General features: G+C 49.8%; 7 protein-coding genes across 7 annotated transcripts; 4 read left to right on the top strand and 3 right to left on the bottom strand.

Moving 5' to 3' along the window:
- Positions 1–208: 208 nt before the first annotated feature.
- N7481_012829 (sugar O-acetyltransferase) lies at positions 209–1017 on the bottom strand (the record flags this gene model as incomplete). The annotated part of the gene is made up of 3 exons (XM_057272048.1): positions 209–554; positions 615–857; positions 914–1017. The coding sequence occupies 3 exons, from the start codon at positions 1015–1017 to the stop codon at positions 209–211; spliced, it is 693 nt and encodes a 230-aa protein (XP_057116236.1).
- A 726-nt stretch (positions 1018–1743) lies between these two features.
- Positions 1744–2442, top strand: N7481_012828 (uncharacterized protein; the record flags this gene model as incomplete). Its single annotated transcript, XM_057272047.1, has 2 exons — positions 1744–2074; positions 2123–2442. 2 exons carry the CDS (start codon positions 1744–1746, stop codon positions 2440–2442), a joined length of 651 nt encoding a protein of 216 aa, XP_057116235.1.
- A 353-nt stretch (positions 2443–2795) lies between these two features.
- his3 (imidazoleglycerol-phosphate dehydratase HIS3) lies at positions 2796–3641 on the bottom strand (the record flags this gene model as incomplete). The annotated part of the gene is made up of 2 exons (XM_057272046.1): positions 2796–3211; positions 3323–3641. 2 exons carry the CDS (start codon positions 3639–3641, stop codon positions 2796–2798), a joined length of 735 nt encoding a protein of 244 aa, XP_057116234.1.
- Positions 3642–4084: 443 nt separating this feature from the next.
- N7481_012826 (uncharacterized protein) lies at positions 4085–4611 on the top strand (the record flags this gene model as incomplete). Its single annotated transcript, XM_057272045.1, has 2 exons — positions 4085–4177; positions 4243–4611. The coding sequence occupies 2 exons, from the start codon at positions 4085–4087 to the stop codon at positions 4609–4611; spliced, it is 462 nt and encodes a 153-aa protein (XP_057116233.1).
- A 403-nt stretch (positions 4612–5014) lies between these two features.
- N7481_012825 (uncharacterized protein) lies at positions 5015–5233 on the top strand (the record flags this gene model as incomplete). Its single annotated transcript, XM_057272044.1, has 1 exon — positions 5015–5233. One exon carries the CDS (start codon positions 5015–5017, stop codon positions 5231–5233), a length of 219 nt encoding a protein of 72 aa, XP_057116232.1.
- A 1331-nt stretch (positions 5234–6564) lies between these two features.
- N7481_012824 (uncharacterized protein) lies at positions 6565–10735 on the top strand (the record flags this gene model as incomplete). The annotated part of the gene is made up of 3 exons (XM_057272043.1): positions 6565–7324; positions 7365–7791; positions 7846–10735. 3 exons carry the CDS (start codon positions 6565–6567, stop codon positions 10733–10735), a joined length of 4077 nt encoding a protein of 1358 aa, XP_057116231.1.
- Positions 10736–12240: 1505 nt separating this feature from the next.
- N7481_012823 (Pet127 family protein) lies at positions 12241–14615 on the bottom strand (the record flags this gene model as incomplete). The annotated part of the gene is made up of 4 exons (XM_057272042.1): positions 12241–13864; positions 13925–13988; positions 14047–14365; positions 14427–14615. The coding sequence occupies 4 exons, from the start codon at positions 14613–14615 to the stop codon at positions 12241–12243; spliced, it is 2196 nt and encodes a 731-aa protein (XP_057116230.1).
- Positions 14616–15307: the final 692 nt, after the last annotated feature.

Genomic DNA, 15307 nt, shown 5'->3' with positions numbered 1-15307 from the left:
CCAAGTGCGACCAAAGAAAAATCCCTAAAAAAGATCGATACAATATTTGAGTACCCACTGGCACCTTGGCCATCAAGCTTCTCTACGGTATCCTCTTCTTTAAGAATATCAGGGATTGCTATAATATCATTTATATAATCTGATCACATATTCCGAGAAAGGTGATTAAGGATGATATCAAAATATATAATTCTGCCCTTCAAACAATTTACCCTTCTACATTTTCATCATCCTCAAATCTACGGATAATTCTCGCAGGTACACCACCAGCAAGACATCGTGGTTCAATATCGCGTGTCACCACAGCTCCCGCGGCAATTGTAGTACCCGACCCAATACGCACACCGTCCAGAATAGTAGCCCGGGCACCAACCCAACAATCTGCTTCGATAATTATTGGGCGAGCAAAAGAAGTCCCACTGTGTTCTCTTCGGTCTTTTGCCCCGGGATGATGTGTACCCGTGCAGATACATACGCCAGGACCGATTAGAACGCGATCATTGATTCGGATAAAAGCATTATCAAAGAGGGATGCACTGTGAATCCAGAGGTCTCTGTAAGTATATAGTGCATGAAACGTAGGAGCGAGCAATCAAAAAGAGACGTCAACTAACTCGCGGTTGATGTATACATCATCCCCAATAGAGACGTTACAGCCCCATCCAACGAAGAAGGGCGGTTCGATATTTACTCTCTCTCCCATTTTACCCAGGAGGTCTTTAGCAACTGTCATACGCCGGGCTTTTGATGATGCGAGCGTACTTCCTTCCGGAATCATTGTATCATTGAAATCGTTCAGCGATCTAAGTGTTCGGAGTTTATGGTCTTGGAGTTCAGGAGATCTCGAGGCCGTAAAGCTAGAGAAGCTACGTTTTAACACAGCAGCGAAGATTGTGGCACAGAAATGACAGACCTCATTCCACTTATCATTTTTTCGTATTCGTCGCACCAAGGAACCCGCGCATTGCTTCTCTTCAGCTCCGATATTATTTCTTGGGTTTCGGTGGAAGATGACATGTTGGCTAACCTTGGAAGTCTCGCACTGCAGAACTAGTATGTTCAAATTGCCTTTGAAATTGTCGTGAATCCCCGGAGATGAGTATAAGCAACCGTTCGCCAGATTCAGCTGCACAGGCCATTTAAGACGGGGTCAGGAGGGCTGACATTCAAGCATTCAAGGGGTGCCTTAAGGGACTTGGGCGCCAAACCTTCCACCGCGCCAACGTTTCAGTGAGGGGAAACCCTAACTCATCCGCCCAATAAACTGCCTCGGCACGCCTTGCATTGTTCAGCGCAGGAACAATCGCGTTGTCTCTTGAGTCTGAGTGCTTTTACTGGTTCGGTTAAAATACGATATGTTTGAGGGACAATGGGCTCGGACGAATTATGTCATGGATTGTTTTACTTGGTGGCCTACATACTACACGATCCGCATTCCCCGACCAACCTCCACCAGTATGAATGCCTCCACCATCTGCCTGAAATGAATTGCCCTTGTTTCTGAACCCGCCACCTCCCATCCCCGCAAGCAATGCAATTCAGAAATGCTAGTCCCAGCGGGCGTGGAATAAAAGGCTGATGTTCCTCCCCGTTTCTCATCTCCATCAATCCACGCCTCAATCCATCGCCTGCCTACTCGTCTGATATAGTTGCCGGTCGACCATATCCCCATTTATCGCCAGATCTACAACACTACACTTCACCTCACAAATACTTCTACGCCTCCTTTACGAAGCCGCCAAGATGCACTCCATCCTCACCAGTTCGCTCTTCCTCTCTCTCGCTGTCTTCTCCACGGCAGCTCCCATCCCATTCTCCTTGGCAACAAAGGACACAGCCCTAACTGAGGCTCAACTGGTTCAAATTGCCCCAACATCAAATACCTGCGATAATGCCCCTGCCAAAGGAGAATGCGCCACGGCTAAGACAGCCGCCACGTTCGTCTCTCAGTCCTTTAATGACTACAAGGTCACCAACAAGGCGGAGCAAGCCGCGATCCTGAGTCTGATGGCCTTTGAGAGCGGCGACTTCAAGTACAATAAGAACCACTTCCCCGGCACCCCAGGTCAAGGCAGTAAGTATATGTATTATTTTTTCCTGAGATCAAGTCATGTCTAACTAGAACTGCCATTAGCTCGCAACATGCAATCCCCAGCCTTCAACAAGAAATATGCCAATAGCATCCCTGCCCTGAAAGACAAGATTGCCCCTGTCGCCAATAGCCCTGCTGATCTACTTGACTTGCTGCGCGATAACGAGACCTACGATTTCGGATCTGGCGCCTGGTTCCTCACCACTCAGTGCTCTAAGGATGTGCGCTCCGCTTTGCAGGATGGCTCTGAGACGGGATGGCAACAGTATATCAGCAGCTGTGTTGGCACTTCGGTTACCGATGAGCGAAAGCAGTACTGGGAGCGAGCTGTGAAGGCTCTCGGTGTGTAAAAAGATACGTGAGTATTGTCTCGGTGGATCATAGAATCGGCGTTTATGTGTTGGTGTTTCAGGAGTTTGGTTTGCTTGCACCCGAAGCTGGTTCTTCGTGGCATTTCGGCGCAGTTTGTGGTTCATGGATACCTGTCTGAATTGTTGTTATGAGTTTATCTTGGTTATGCAATTATGTCTTTATGTTACTACCTCAAAGCAAAAATATCGATGGTATGCAATTTCCCGCCCAATTTTGCAAAGTGTTTGAACTAGTAGTCTATCCGTAAATAAAATCAACGTCGATATTTTGGTATCTCATCTCATTGCCGTAGTCTCGTTTCATATACAAAAGATTAACTTTTTGTCAATATTCACAGAACACCCTTAGTGCTAACGATATCGCCAGCGCCGACCTCACCGGCCGATTTCCGGGTAACAGCAGTGCGAATAGCAACAGCGAGAGCCTTGAAGGCACTCTCCGCGCGGTGGTGGTCATTGTCACCGTATGTGCAGCCAACGTGAAGTGTTACGTCGGCAGCCTGGGCGAAACTCTGCAGACCGTGGGTGATCATCTCAGTGCTCAGATCGCCAATCTTCTCGCGGCGGAAGCCAAGGTTGATCACAGCCCAGGGGCGGCTTGACAGGTCGATCACGGCCCATGAGAGAGCCTCGTCCAGCGGGGCGTCACCGCGGCCAAAACGCGCCAGTGATTGACGAGCGCCCAGGGCTTTTGTGAAAGCAGTTCCGACGGCTAGGAAGGTGTCCTCGGTGGTGTGGTGGTCGTCAACTAAGGACAGAGACAGAGACGATTAGCGGACTGCTTCTCTATGCTGCAAAAAAGCAGAACAAGAAAAATATTTGACTTTGACTACTGTCATCAAGCTGGCGCGCAACTTACTGTACAGATCGCCCTTGGCGCGAACCGCCAGACTCATTCCGGAGTGCTTCGCCAGCGCATGCAGCATGTGGTCCAGGAAGCCAATTCCAGTGCTCACGGTAATCTGCTGGGTCGGGGTGAATTGAGTGGCATGACCGGCATCCTTAGGAGGGACAATGCCCTTCTTAGCGGCCTCTGCTTCCTCGGGATCTGTTGGCGGGGGGAAGTGGGAGGATGGCTCGTAAGGCGGGAGGACGCCACCGTCAAGGGAGAGCGACACTTGGATTTTGGTCTCGTTAGTGACGCGCGAGACGACGGCGGTACGTGCTTGGAGGGTCATGGTGGTCAATTGGAGGTGGTTATGCAGCGGTGAGAGAGTTGAGTCAAGTCATCTATTCTAATTGTTGCTAATCATAGTTTCTTTCTATGTGACTCGCCGCCCGCTCTCCGACGGGGAAACTTTCCAAAAATGGTTGATCCGCACCGTCTCCGTCATTCGGTGTCTGAAGCAAAGACCGTTCAGTTCAGTTCATTTCCACCTTTAAAAAACACTGGCTGGTCCAGATTTTTCTGCATGGTCCATATTTGATCAACTCGATATAACTGACCTTCTCTCGGCTACTTAATCCCCTATCCTTTACCTCTTCTTCGCCGTCTTATCAGCTTCCCCCGCGCCCCGAGCTCAATAACCAACCACCACCACCAACATCATCTCCTCCAGCCTTAGGCTGCCCGACACTCCTTGCATCTTACGGCGGTGATATAAACTCAATTCCAGCCATTATGCCACCGCCATCCAACCAACGGAAGGACATCGAGCCCCCGGCTGAGGTCACCACTCAGGCCATGATAGGCTTCATGACCGGTGTGTTCCGGGTATGTTATCCTTGACAGCCAGTGCAGGTAGACCGCCGTTCGATGAAAATTAACATCTGACGCAGTTCGGCTCGGTCTCCATATTTGCGCATATGATCATGAACCTCCCACATCCTTTCATCTTCTCTCCTCCAAAACCGCCCACTACGCAATCACAAGCTCGATCTCGGCCCCAGATGTTCTCGCGCGACTATCTTCGTTCTCGTCTCTTCTACCGTCCATTAGAAGGATTTTCGGAATGGATCTCGCCAGGTTCTCGTGTTTATCGCGGCTTGACACCGCAATTCAAGGTGTTCCTGCAGATCGCAGCCATGACGGCCGGTGGCTGTATCTGGGCCGAAAGACGGGTCGCAGAGTATATTGAACTGATGCGGCGTATCAAAAGAGCCGAACGTCTCCAGGCCGAGCGCGAGCAGGGTTCCCGACCGTACTAGTAAAATGAAATTGCTCTAGTCATGCGGAGCATATGAGTACAGTATGCCATACGAGTACATAGACTACACCGATTGTCGGGGACAACGTGTAAGTGCATGGGATCGACGGATGTGCCTCGTATCTGCGAGAACTACTTGACCGAATAAGTAAACATGCTTCCCGAAGGCTCCGGGAATTCTCTTTGTTCTTGGGTAGGACTTTTTTGGGCAGGTTCCTGGGCAGGAGATATGACGCAGTTTTTCAATGATGCCACGCGAACGGAATTGATCTGAATCCTGGTGATTATCTCGAAGCTTACCCCCTTGTGGCGCTGTCGATCTATATTACGATCTCCATCTTCGTGGACCCCAGAGACGTCAGTTTTACCCCATCCACTCCGTTCCCCCTGGGGGCACATCCCCCATGCTCAAAGACGGCGGAGCTCGCGAGGTGTCGATCACCCTTTTCGATGTGGATCCAGGAGGATTGCACTTTGATAGTTCCATCGCCCCATACTCGTACCATATCAATAGTCATTTATGGATCGCATCGCATCACAATTTTGTCCACACACCACCGTGCCACGAGAGCGAATCACGCAAGCGCCGTGCGGGAACGGGTGGTTCCTGCGGAGCAGATTAGCCGGGCCAATACATACTCATATGGAGTGTACAATCCCTGCTATAACAGTCCGTAGTGGGCTGCACTATGTACTCTTAGCGGATGCACGCCCTGGGTGGAGTACGCCTCTTACGTGGCCAAGAAGCCCCCATCTCTCGAATGCGGATGCAATTCGACATGTCGCGAACGCATGTCTCATCGGGTCAGGTAAGACGGTACGGAGTACATTTGGCCGAGTCATGTATAAGAGTAATCCAACAGATTCGAGATGTACACAGCGGATGGAATATCAAAGGATAGTTAGCCGGTAGTAGTTATACTCTAAGACACCATATCAGAGATAAAAAAAAAAAAGAGAAGAAAAAAGTTAAGCCGATAACAATAGGCAACCACTACTACTCCATTGTAAAAACAAAATTCTGAAACATGGCGATGTTCAGCGGCGAAGCAACTGGGAGGGGCGACCGTTTTACTGCATCCGTCCATTCCTCACTTCACCTCCTTTTTCCCTCTCCTCCTCCTCCCGAGGGGACCGTTAGATCTCATCGCTGCACTCGTCCAATTTCTCCTCAGTTTCCTGTTCTCTCTGCTCACGGGAGAAGCTCTTACAGTAGAGTTTGACCCTTGCCCTGAGATCTCTGCCTCTGCCTCTGCTTCTCAACCCCCCCGCCACCAGTCGAACTTTGTCCGTCTTTCACACTCCCAAGTTGATCGGCAATCTTGACCTCATTCTGGGTCAGATCAGCTCTCGGAAGCCAGAGAGATCTTCTGCGACGAATCGATTCCGTTGATCACCGCCCTCTTTTATTGTTTTCCCCAGGCCTCCTCGCCGTTTTGAGTCTGTGTTTTCGGAGCCAAGCTCTTGAACTTCTCCCCTTCCGGCGAACCTATAACCTTCGGTGCAACCTCTCTTCCTTCGCCACATTGTTGACAGCTGCCACACGCGTCTGGGGCAATTCACTTTTCTTCCATATAACCGCCAGGTCCGCTTTTTTTTCTGACGGTGGAGTCTGTTTGCTATCCCTAGCATCTTTACCCGTCAATTGCTTCCATGGCGACTTGAAGCTGTACGTTCTTGTCCTTGTTCATACCCCCGGTACCCCCGCTTTTCGCCAGCCCTCCCCCCCATCCCCAAGCCCTAAGCCTTTCGGAACTTGCCAGCTCCAGCTCTTCTGCCTGACATCCATCGACATGTCCTCCAGCCCTCTGTGCTAACTGCGGCTTTCCAGTGAGAACGACGTTGGGGTCGTCAATGGGACAAACCCGTTTCTCACCACTATTTCCGCCGATATTTTCGACGCCTACACTCGCTACTAGTCAAATCCTCCCTCTACCTCCTTCATAATATCGCCATGGCCGAGCTCAAAATTGGCTCGAAGGAACGAAGGAAAAGTTTCAGCATGTTCAGCCCAGCCTCAACATCCTCAGCCCCACTTCTACGACCTCCGATTCACGACCGAACCCCCTCTGATGATACCTTCTCGAAGAATAAGAAGTCCCGTCGCAACTCGGGCTTTTTTGGCCGGTCCCAAAGCCCGAATCGATGGTCAACGGGACCCAATGTCCTCCGCCGACCAGGCACTGCGGGAGAGACAGCCGCCTGGTCTGCGGCTATGTCCTCTGCAGCCACGCCCACCCTGGAAGTTCCTCAACCACGTCGCAAGTCATTGCAGAAGAAGCGCAATTCGGTCTTTGGATCTTTGAAGTCACTTCATTCTCTGGAAGACGATGACCCTCTCAGTGCCTCCGTTGGGTCATTGGGCGACGAGCATTCCGGGATTAGTCCCCGAAATGGGATCTGGTCCTCCGCCATCCTCCATCATGGAGCACTCCAAACGACAGGCGGTATGTGGCGAAAGAAGAGCCAGTACCTGGTCCTCACCGACAGCCACATAATTCGTTTCAAAAACCAGGCCAAGGCGGCCGACTCCTTCCCTTCAATCCCGCATTCGTATGCACGGGCTCCTGCCTCGCATCGCCAATCCGTCGCCTCAATTAGTTCACTGCAGGACATGCAGCTCTTGGTTGCAGAACCCTCTGCAGGGATTCCGTTGAACAGCATTATTGCAGTGTACATGCTGGAGGACGCCCGAGTCTCCCCCCACGGTGGAGGTGGCTTATCTTGATGAGCGCACTCACAAGGCTACCCTAGTTCAAATGCAGACATCTGACCTCCAGGAACTACAGCTTTGGATGGTGGGTATTCGCCAAGCCGCACAGATGGCACGGGCAAACGACCCTCTACCTTTCGACCGGGGCTCGGTTGAGTATGTAACAAGGATGTTGGAACATGAACGAGATTACGACCCGGCTGTATTCCGAATGTTCCGGGTCATACAGATTGCCTCCAGCAAGTCTCCTACACGTTCGTCTTCCGATGACCTGACCAAACTGTCGCCTACTGGCTGCTACCTCGCCATTGGACTGCACAAGGTCCACTTGATTCCGATGCAGAAAGCAGCCAATCGATCGTCCGTTGTGTCGTTGTCTGACCTGGAGACCACCACATCATTTGGCCTTATGAATCTGACTGGTCTGTCAATGGAATACGGGGACGATAGTCTGCATTTAACTTTCCGGTGAGGAATCACGGAAGCCCGCATCTGCCACTGACGTTGCTAATGATGAAGCAGTACCCCTTTGAAGAAAGCGTTCAATGTGTTCCTTGCTTCAGTTCATTCGGTCGAAGTTGCTTGTTGGATCCGACAACATACCGAGTACCTGCGCCCATTGTGGACACAACAGCCGTATGATTTCGTGGTACCACGTGAGCTACAGAACGAAAACTTTCCACCTGCTGCTCTGGATGAAGATTATGGCTGCTTCGACCGCACATTAGTTGCTTATTCGGCTAGTTATGACGTCGATACATCCAACATTCGGTATACCATCGACTTGGAATGTGAAGATGCACCATGCTTTCGCCTTCTTCGACCAGCATCTTCAAAAACTTCGCGCTACAGTGCGCATGAGCTGATCGCTGTTATGCGTGCTCTCCGATACAATGAATCATTTCGATCGATCTCGTTCCGTGGGGTAAACCTCGATGCATTGCAGGGTCTTCGTGATGTACTTGGGGTGGATGTTGATGTTCATCTTGACCGAACTGGGTCCCTCGTAAACATCCCAGGGCAGACCAATTTGACTGTTCTGTCCCAGGAGGTGCGTGCCTTGGCATTGAAGAGCCAATCACTTCGTCGACTCGACTTCTCGTACTGTCTAACACGAACGCCAACTCCAACTCTGGACAAAGGTAGCCGGGACCCTGGCTGTGGCATCCCTGAGGCTATTTTCCCAGTTTGTCGTCGTGAATTAACCAATGTGGATTGGGTTGTATTGAATGGAATCAAACTGGGCGAGTCTGACCTGGACTATCTAGTCGACGCCGCATCGCAGAGACGAAGCCATTTGCGAGCTTTGGAGGTCGGCGATTGTGGGCTATCTGTGCACGAAATAGACCTCTTGCTGTCTACCATCGTTGCTCAGGAGTCAACTCTCGAAGCCATCAACATCTCGGGGGTGCAAGGCCGTTTGAATCCCGATGTGCTGCAGCAGTATATTGGGTACTTTGGCCAGATTAGGAAGGTCAATCTTTCTCGCATACCCAGGACATCGGGCTCTGACCCTCTAATTACAGCAGAGATGCTGTTCAATTGGCGGCTTGAAGAACTGATTCTCAGTCGAACAGCGGTGAACCGCGAAACTGTGGACTCTCTCGCTACTTATCTGGCCAGTGATCGGTCCCAAAATCTTCGCACACTTCGCCTTGATCAGTGTGGCCTGACTGGAGAGGATGTTGCCATGTTCATGCATTCGATGTTTGCCGGCCCAGGCAGACCGCGAAGCCTCCATTTGCATGTCAACGAGAATCGTCTTGACAATGGCTGTTCTTTCCTTTTCGATGCGATCGCTAAAAACCTGACTCCGTCCCATCTTTCCATGCAGATGATTGACTTCAAGAAAGAAGAGCACTTCCGACAGTTGGTCGATGCGGTGCGCAAAAACAATACTCTTCGCTATCTGGATATCTCGAAAGCTTCTCTTCCATATGATGCTGGTCCGGAGACCTGTCGAGCGCTCCAGTTGATGTTTGAGGAGAATGATACCCTCGAAGCTTTGGACATTAGCGGAGAGAGTGCGCATCTAGACGTTGCACGCTTCGGAATTGGTCTCAATCTTGCACTGACTGGTCTGAAGAAGAACACATCACTCAAGGTCCTGAAGATTGAGCATCAAAAACTCGGCCTTCAGGGCGCAAACACGTTGGCATCTGTACTTGAGGAAAACGAATCTCTACGAGAAGTACACTGCGAGAACAACGACATCAATCTACAGTCATTCACAGTACTGGTAAATGGTCTGCAATGCAACCGTACCCTGCTCAGCCTCTCCAATATGAACCGAGACCGACATATGTCTCTCGACAAGGTTCGTCGAGAAGTTGACAATGTTCGTTGGGATGCGGGCACCACTCATAGCTCGACGGCAAGCTCGATTCGTCGTTCTTTGCATGCAGCCATGGGTACTAAGAGTCACCGTCTAAGCAAACACCAACCAGCCAACTTTTCCGCATCGCCTACGGAGAACTCGCAACTTGCAGCTCAGAACGTGGAATTCATTCTGCAGTCCCTCCACCGCAAATGGGATATGGAAATTTCTCGGTTGCAGAGGTACCTCCTGCGTAACTACAATGTTACTCATGGAATCGAAGATCCAGAAACAGATGATGCTGCTAGCGATGGACGTCCTGGGACCGCAGCAAGCCTGGGAACAATGCTCGATAACTTCAAGTTCGAAGTTGCCGTGTCTGCAGACGAAGTTCATGCCTCTCCCCCTGACGATTCCGCTGCATCAATCCACCTCCCCCAGGAAGTCACGGCTCTACCCTCAACCGAACGCCGCGATTCAGAGCCTAGACTCAAGGTCCCATCTAAGACCTCGCGCACGGCCAGCCGAATGAAGAGCGTGCCCAACCTGCGACCACAAACCGCCCGCACATCACAAATCATGCCTCCGGGTTACGGTTCTTCCAGCCCTTCTTCCGCGCGCCTCGCCCTTCCCGTCCCTCCTCTACCCTCAGCGGTGACCAAGGCAAGCAGTGTTCGCAGTGCCCGCAGCTCCAGCACCGTCTCAACTGGCACTGGTAGCGCGCGCAGTACATACGGGACAGCTTCGTCCTCTCTAAGAAACTTCCTGACTGGCAGCGCCTTGAAGGAGCGACGACGAGTGGAGTCGATACGCCCTATTCGTGTATCAAATGTATCAAATGACAGCCCCCCCACAGCTAGACTGGGCACCGCCAAAACTCGATTTGCAGGAGCTACAGTAGCTTCCCTTCGCTATGCCCGGACCATGCGAGATGTACAGCAAGGGAATCAATCTCCCACCACACCCTACCTATATCACACCTCCCGTTCACTTCTCCACGAAGCATGTCTTCAGAAATTCCTGTATAGGATTCTCGAGCGCACACGACTTTCTCGCCTCCTATATATGGATCTTTGCCAGGTTGAGCTTTTCTGACCTGCTCAACTCCTGGTCATTCTGCCTCTATCTTGTTCCAGAATGAACCAACCAGCCAGCCTCTGGCCCTCGATACCCTTCACTTTTTGTTGAAAAAGAATCTTCATTCTGCAACTCTGCTCTACTTTCTGATCAAACCACTATCAAGACGGAGTCCTCTGTAGTTCTTTTATTTTTTGCTTCTCTTCCTCCATTTCTGGCGTGATTCTTGTGGATATCATTTGCGAGGCGCTCCGGCATTTCGCAGCGACGGCGTTTTTTTTTTTGCTTCACATCTTCTTTTTCTTTCACTGCTGTCATTGGCTCTATTTATATTCGTCATTGTTTTATCTTGTTCTATATCCTGCTGCCCATTAAGGCTGCTCAATGTGACCGTGAACCTTACTTACATGATTGCTTTGCTTTGCTTATTATGAGGGTAGTCAAGGGTATTTGCTGGGCTGGGCGGGTTTGGCTGGTCTTGGTACTACCCACTGTGGTAGTTGTTAATGCTGTTGTCTAAAGATCCATTGGTAGCGTGTGGGCATAACTTGAATGAATATCAGGTCTCGAGTCAGAAGGTTCTTCTGTGGTTCGTTCTATACCTAATAGGTAGTAGTAAGTAGTAGTAGTCACGGTGTTCTCATAAGGCCCTGCCACCCTCTCAGTGAAGGCATTCTACTTAATACATATTGTTTGAACCTGACCTTGGAACAATCCAGGGTAACTAGGTCTATAATTGCCCAGGTGCGTGTGATACCGAGTAAATGATAGTAGTATAATCGATAGTATTTATATCCCTGATACCGCCAGTGGCTATCGAAATTATTGACGCCATGCTACTAAATCTGCTACGAACACGTAGGGAATATGATGAGAGCGAATATGATGATCATTCATGACAACGACGGCGAGCTAGACTAGCTGGCGAAGAAGCCGATCGACGAATGTAAAGAACGGAGACTCCGTCTTTGGAAATGTTCCAATTGAAGTGTCGCAACTTGGATCTGCGATATAAATGGATCATCAAACAGATTGAATAGGTTTAAGACTACGTGAAGATCTCGTCGAGTTGAATGGAAATACGGTTAATATACAGCGATGATAGTAATTTTGGGACGTTATCGCCAGGCCATCAGAATCACTGGGCTGATTGCGGCCAGCGTGTAGTCCCGCGTAGTCCCATGTTTCGATGCTTCACCCAACCGTAGTAGAGTTTGCTCTACTCCTGGAAGAAAAAGAGATCCTATCAGCAAAGAAATGTAGAAAGAACAACTCCGCTCATATGAATTCAAGAGACCTTTAATGATAGATATACAGCCCAATAAGTAAACATTTCAAACCCAGTGATTTTGAAATCAAAGACCAATGCCCAACAATGCCAGAGTTGAAAGGAGTAAAAAGAAAAGAACAAAACAAATATCTACTAATGTACATGGAAGAGAGACCCAAGCTCTCTCAAATAGGTATCGAAACCACCCTAAGAAATAGGGCATGACGTTTTAACTTCCCCCATGGGAGATTTTTTACACCTCACCACCCAACACCACAATACCCTCCTCTTTATCGCGCTTATTCTCCTGCGCGCGGTACTTCCGTCCCTGGCGCGCGAGCTTCTGGAGATTGCGGAGGTAGAACTTGTTGTGATCATTAAGTTCCTCCTCGCCTCGGCCTGCGAGGGCTCTTTGACGTCGCGTTTGACACATGTTGTACAGGTGTCGTCCTTGTTTATCGTTCAACTCGTTTAACTCCCAGTCCACAGTCCATAGGTCTGCGGAGGAGAAGTTCTCGGGCCTCTTCACGGGCTTGCCGTTGACAAGGTTTTTGGCCGTCAGGCAGTATGCTAGCAGGGGGCCCTTTGGTTCGACTGCGTCGGTTTGTCCGGCGTTAAAGGTTTCGTCTGGGGGCAGGGATGAGTCGTAGATACCGGGGGCGGTCTCTGCTTCGGTTTCCTCTGATTGTTGGGACTCTTCGACAACTTCGGGTTCAGGGGTTTGGAAACCAGGCTCGAGCGGGAAGTCCTCCTCCTTCTCCTCCTTCGGGATGAGGTCCAGAAGACGGTTCTGATACTCCTCGATCTCATCCTTGTTCTTATTTTGGATGGCGTGGATCTCATCTTGAGTGACGGGCTCCACGAAGATATACATGAAAGGCGTGACGGTGTCACGCGAATCGAAATGGAAGCGTAGAGACTGTTTGGGGAACTTCTCTGTAGCTTTGTTCAACACCTCATTCCACATTCCTAAACTGAGCTGGAACTCGGTGTCGCCCAAAGCGGTATCGGACTGGCCGTGCAGAGCCTGGTCCATCTCTGGCAAGCTCACGTACTGGAATCCGAAAATGCGCTCAATATTGTGGAATGCAACGAAGATGCCGTCCATACGACCAATACGCACTTGCAGCGAGTATTTGAGGAAGGCAGCGCGGATCATGTCGTAGAATTCACGCTCGTATGATTCAAAGGCTCCGTACCGGTCCTTGATCTCATATCCAAGTCCCTGCTCGAAGTTCTTTGCGTCCATGCGAATGGAGACAACGGCTCGTGTCTTCAGATCAAACATGCCGGTTCCGGGTAGGCGGGGGTCGTAGGCGTCCAGCTGCGAGCGCATCACAAAGTCCCCGTAGGTAGAGTAGTGGTAAGCTTCTGGAATTGATTCTTCTTCCTCGGCAGATATCTTGTTCTCATGCGAGCGTCGATAGCGCTCGAATTCTTCCTTTGGCAAAGTGAGAAGCTTCTCCATAGACTTTCCAAGATTCATCAAAATATTGGCCGAGTCAAACTCCTTGTCTGCATCAATTGCATAAGTGCCATCCTGGTAATGGAGAAACATGGCGGCTGGTGATCGAAGCAGGCGAGTGAAGCTGCGCATCTTCTCCGGAAATCCCTGGGAGACGGTGCGGACGTCGATTTCTCTCCAACCAGACAGAAGATAATGAAAGTGGGATAGGACCGAGGTCATGCTGGAGGAGGACCCAATATACTTCTTGTTCTCTTTGACGGCGACTTCGCGGAGAGTCTCGTCCTTAGAGGACGTAATGTAATCCTTCAACGTGTTGAAATCGAATTCGGTGACGGGCATGATCGAGCCGAGATAAGGGTCGAAATTGTAGACGCGAGAACGAGGATCCCGTAGATGATAGACACCGGGGCTGTGTACTCATGTTAGAGTACTGATTGTATAGCACGAGAGAAGAAATTGGCAAACTTACTTGAACAAAACTCGATCAAGTCCAAAAGATAGGCCAGGAACGGGCGCCGTGGGGACATCAAGTGCTAAGTAATGTTTAGCAAAGGGACCGGATCTGCATTTCACGCCAATGTTCGAACTTACGTTTCACTTGCTGGCCTGTTGAGTTGATTGATCCAGTGTACTTATTCTCGATATTTTTCGCAACGTGTTTGAGGAGTGCCCTATCTTCTCCAGCAGTCTCCTTCCTAGCCCTGGCCTCTGGGCTCATGGATGAGGATGGTCTCTCGGGCTCGGGGATATCAATTGCAGCCAAGACTTGGTCATTGGAGGCCTGGACTTGCTCCAGTCGGTTTTGTTCAGTCGTCTCGCCGTCGGCATCTCGTTTTCCAGTCGCCTTATCCCCGCCGGATTCCGATTTTTTGGAGTTTCCTTTCCGCTCATATTTCCGATGGTTTGATTTCTGGATGGTAGTCAATTGAGTCAGCGTCTTGTTCTCTAGAACAAAAAGATAAGTGACATACCGCGTCTGGATCCTCAAAGTTCTTCTTCCATTGCTTGCTAGTCTTTGCAGTCTTGTGTTTGGAAAGAGTGGGAGGTGTGGTATGTAGTTGGCGGAATTTGGCTGGCGCGCTGGATTGGATCGCTAGACAAGAGAAGCAGACATGGCCTCGTGCTAGGCCTGATACAGACCGGGTTGAAAGACGAAGCATTCGGTCCACTTGACTCCAATCGAGAGGAGAACAAGAAAAAGAAAGGGATGTCTTCTGACAAAGATGGCGCGCGAAAACGAGTCGACCGCAGGCAAACCTCCGCGCCGCAGAATGTTTTTTTGCCTCGCGCCACCGCCGTTTAGTTTGTGCCTGAAATATCAGGATAGTGACTAGTATTAGAGAGTAGTAACACTAACGAGTTCGCAGGTGTTAGGTATTGAGTTATTTGGGCATTGAGATATGTATTGATAGAACTAAGTAAAATCAGTAGTAGTTCTGGTAATTATAATTTCTACGAATACACCAATTCTGATTCTATTCTATCCTATTATCGATACTGCCTACAAAATTAAAGTTTTCCCGCCTTAGAAGTATCAATTGGATTTGGTCGATACTCTAACAGACACTGTACTAGTAAATCTTTGATAAAAAGTACAATCTAGCAGATTTGGATCTCATTTAGCCTTGCTAAACATTCGAAGTTCAATTCTGTTCACCAATGAAGAATTACAAATGTAAATGCAGAAATAATTATCCCCCATACTCGTACATGAGTCAGTCCACGCGGCGGAGAAAATCGTTCCGCCGGCAGAAAAAAAAGTTATCTTCAATCCAATCTACGAAGTCTACCAAGCCCTTCTCGACCGCAATCCACTCCCTTTGCAGTTGCCTCTCAGGTCTCTCGAGGTTAG

This window comes from Penicillium waksmanii (genome assembly GCF_028829765.1).
Source record: "Penicillium waksmanii strain IBT 27052 chromosome Unknown utg000010l:1.0-3698451.0:1.0-3701458.0, whole genome shotgun sequence".
In the NCBI taxonomy this organism is placed as follows: Eukaryota; Fungi; Ascomycota; class Eurotiomycetes; order Eurotiales; family Aspergillaceae; genus Penicillium; species Penicillium waksmanii.
This window is presented reverse-complemented; position numbering and strand designations above follow the sequence as displayed.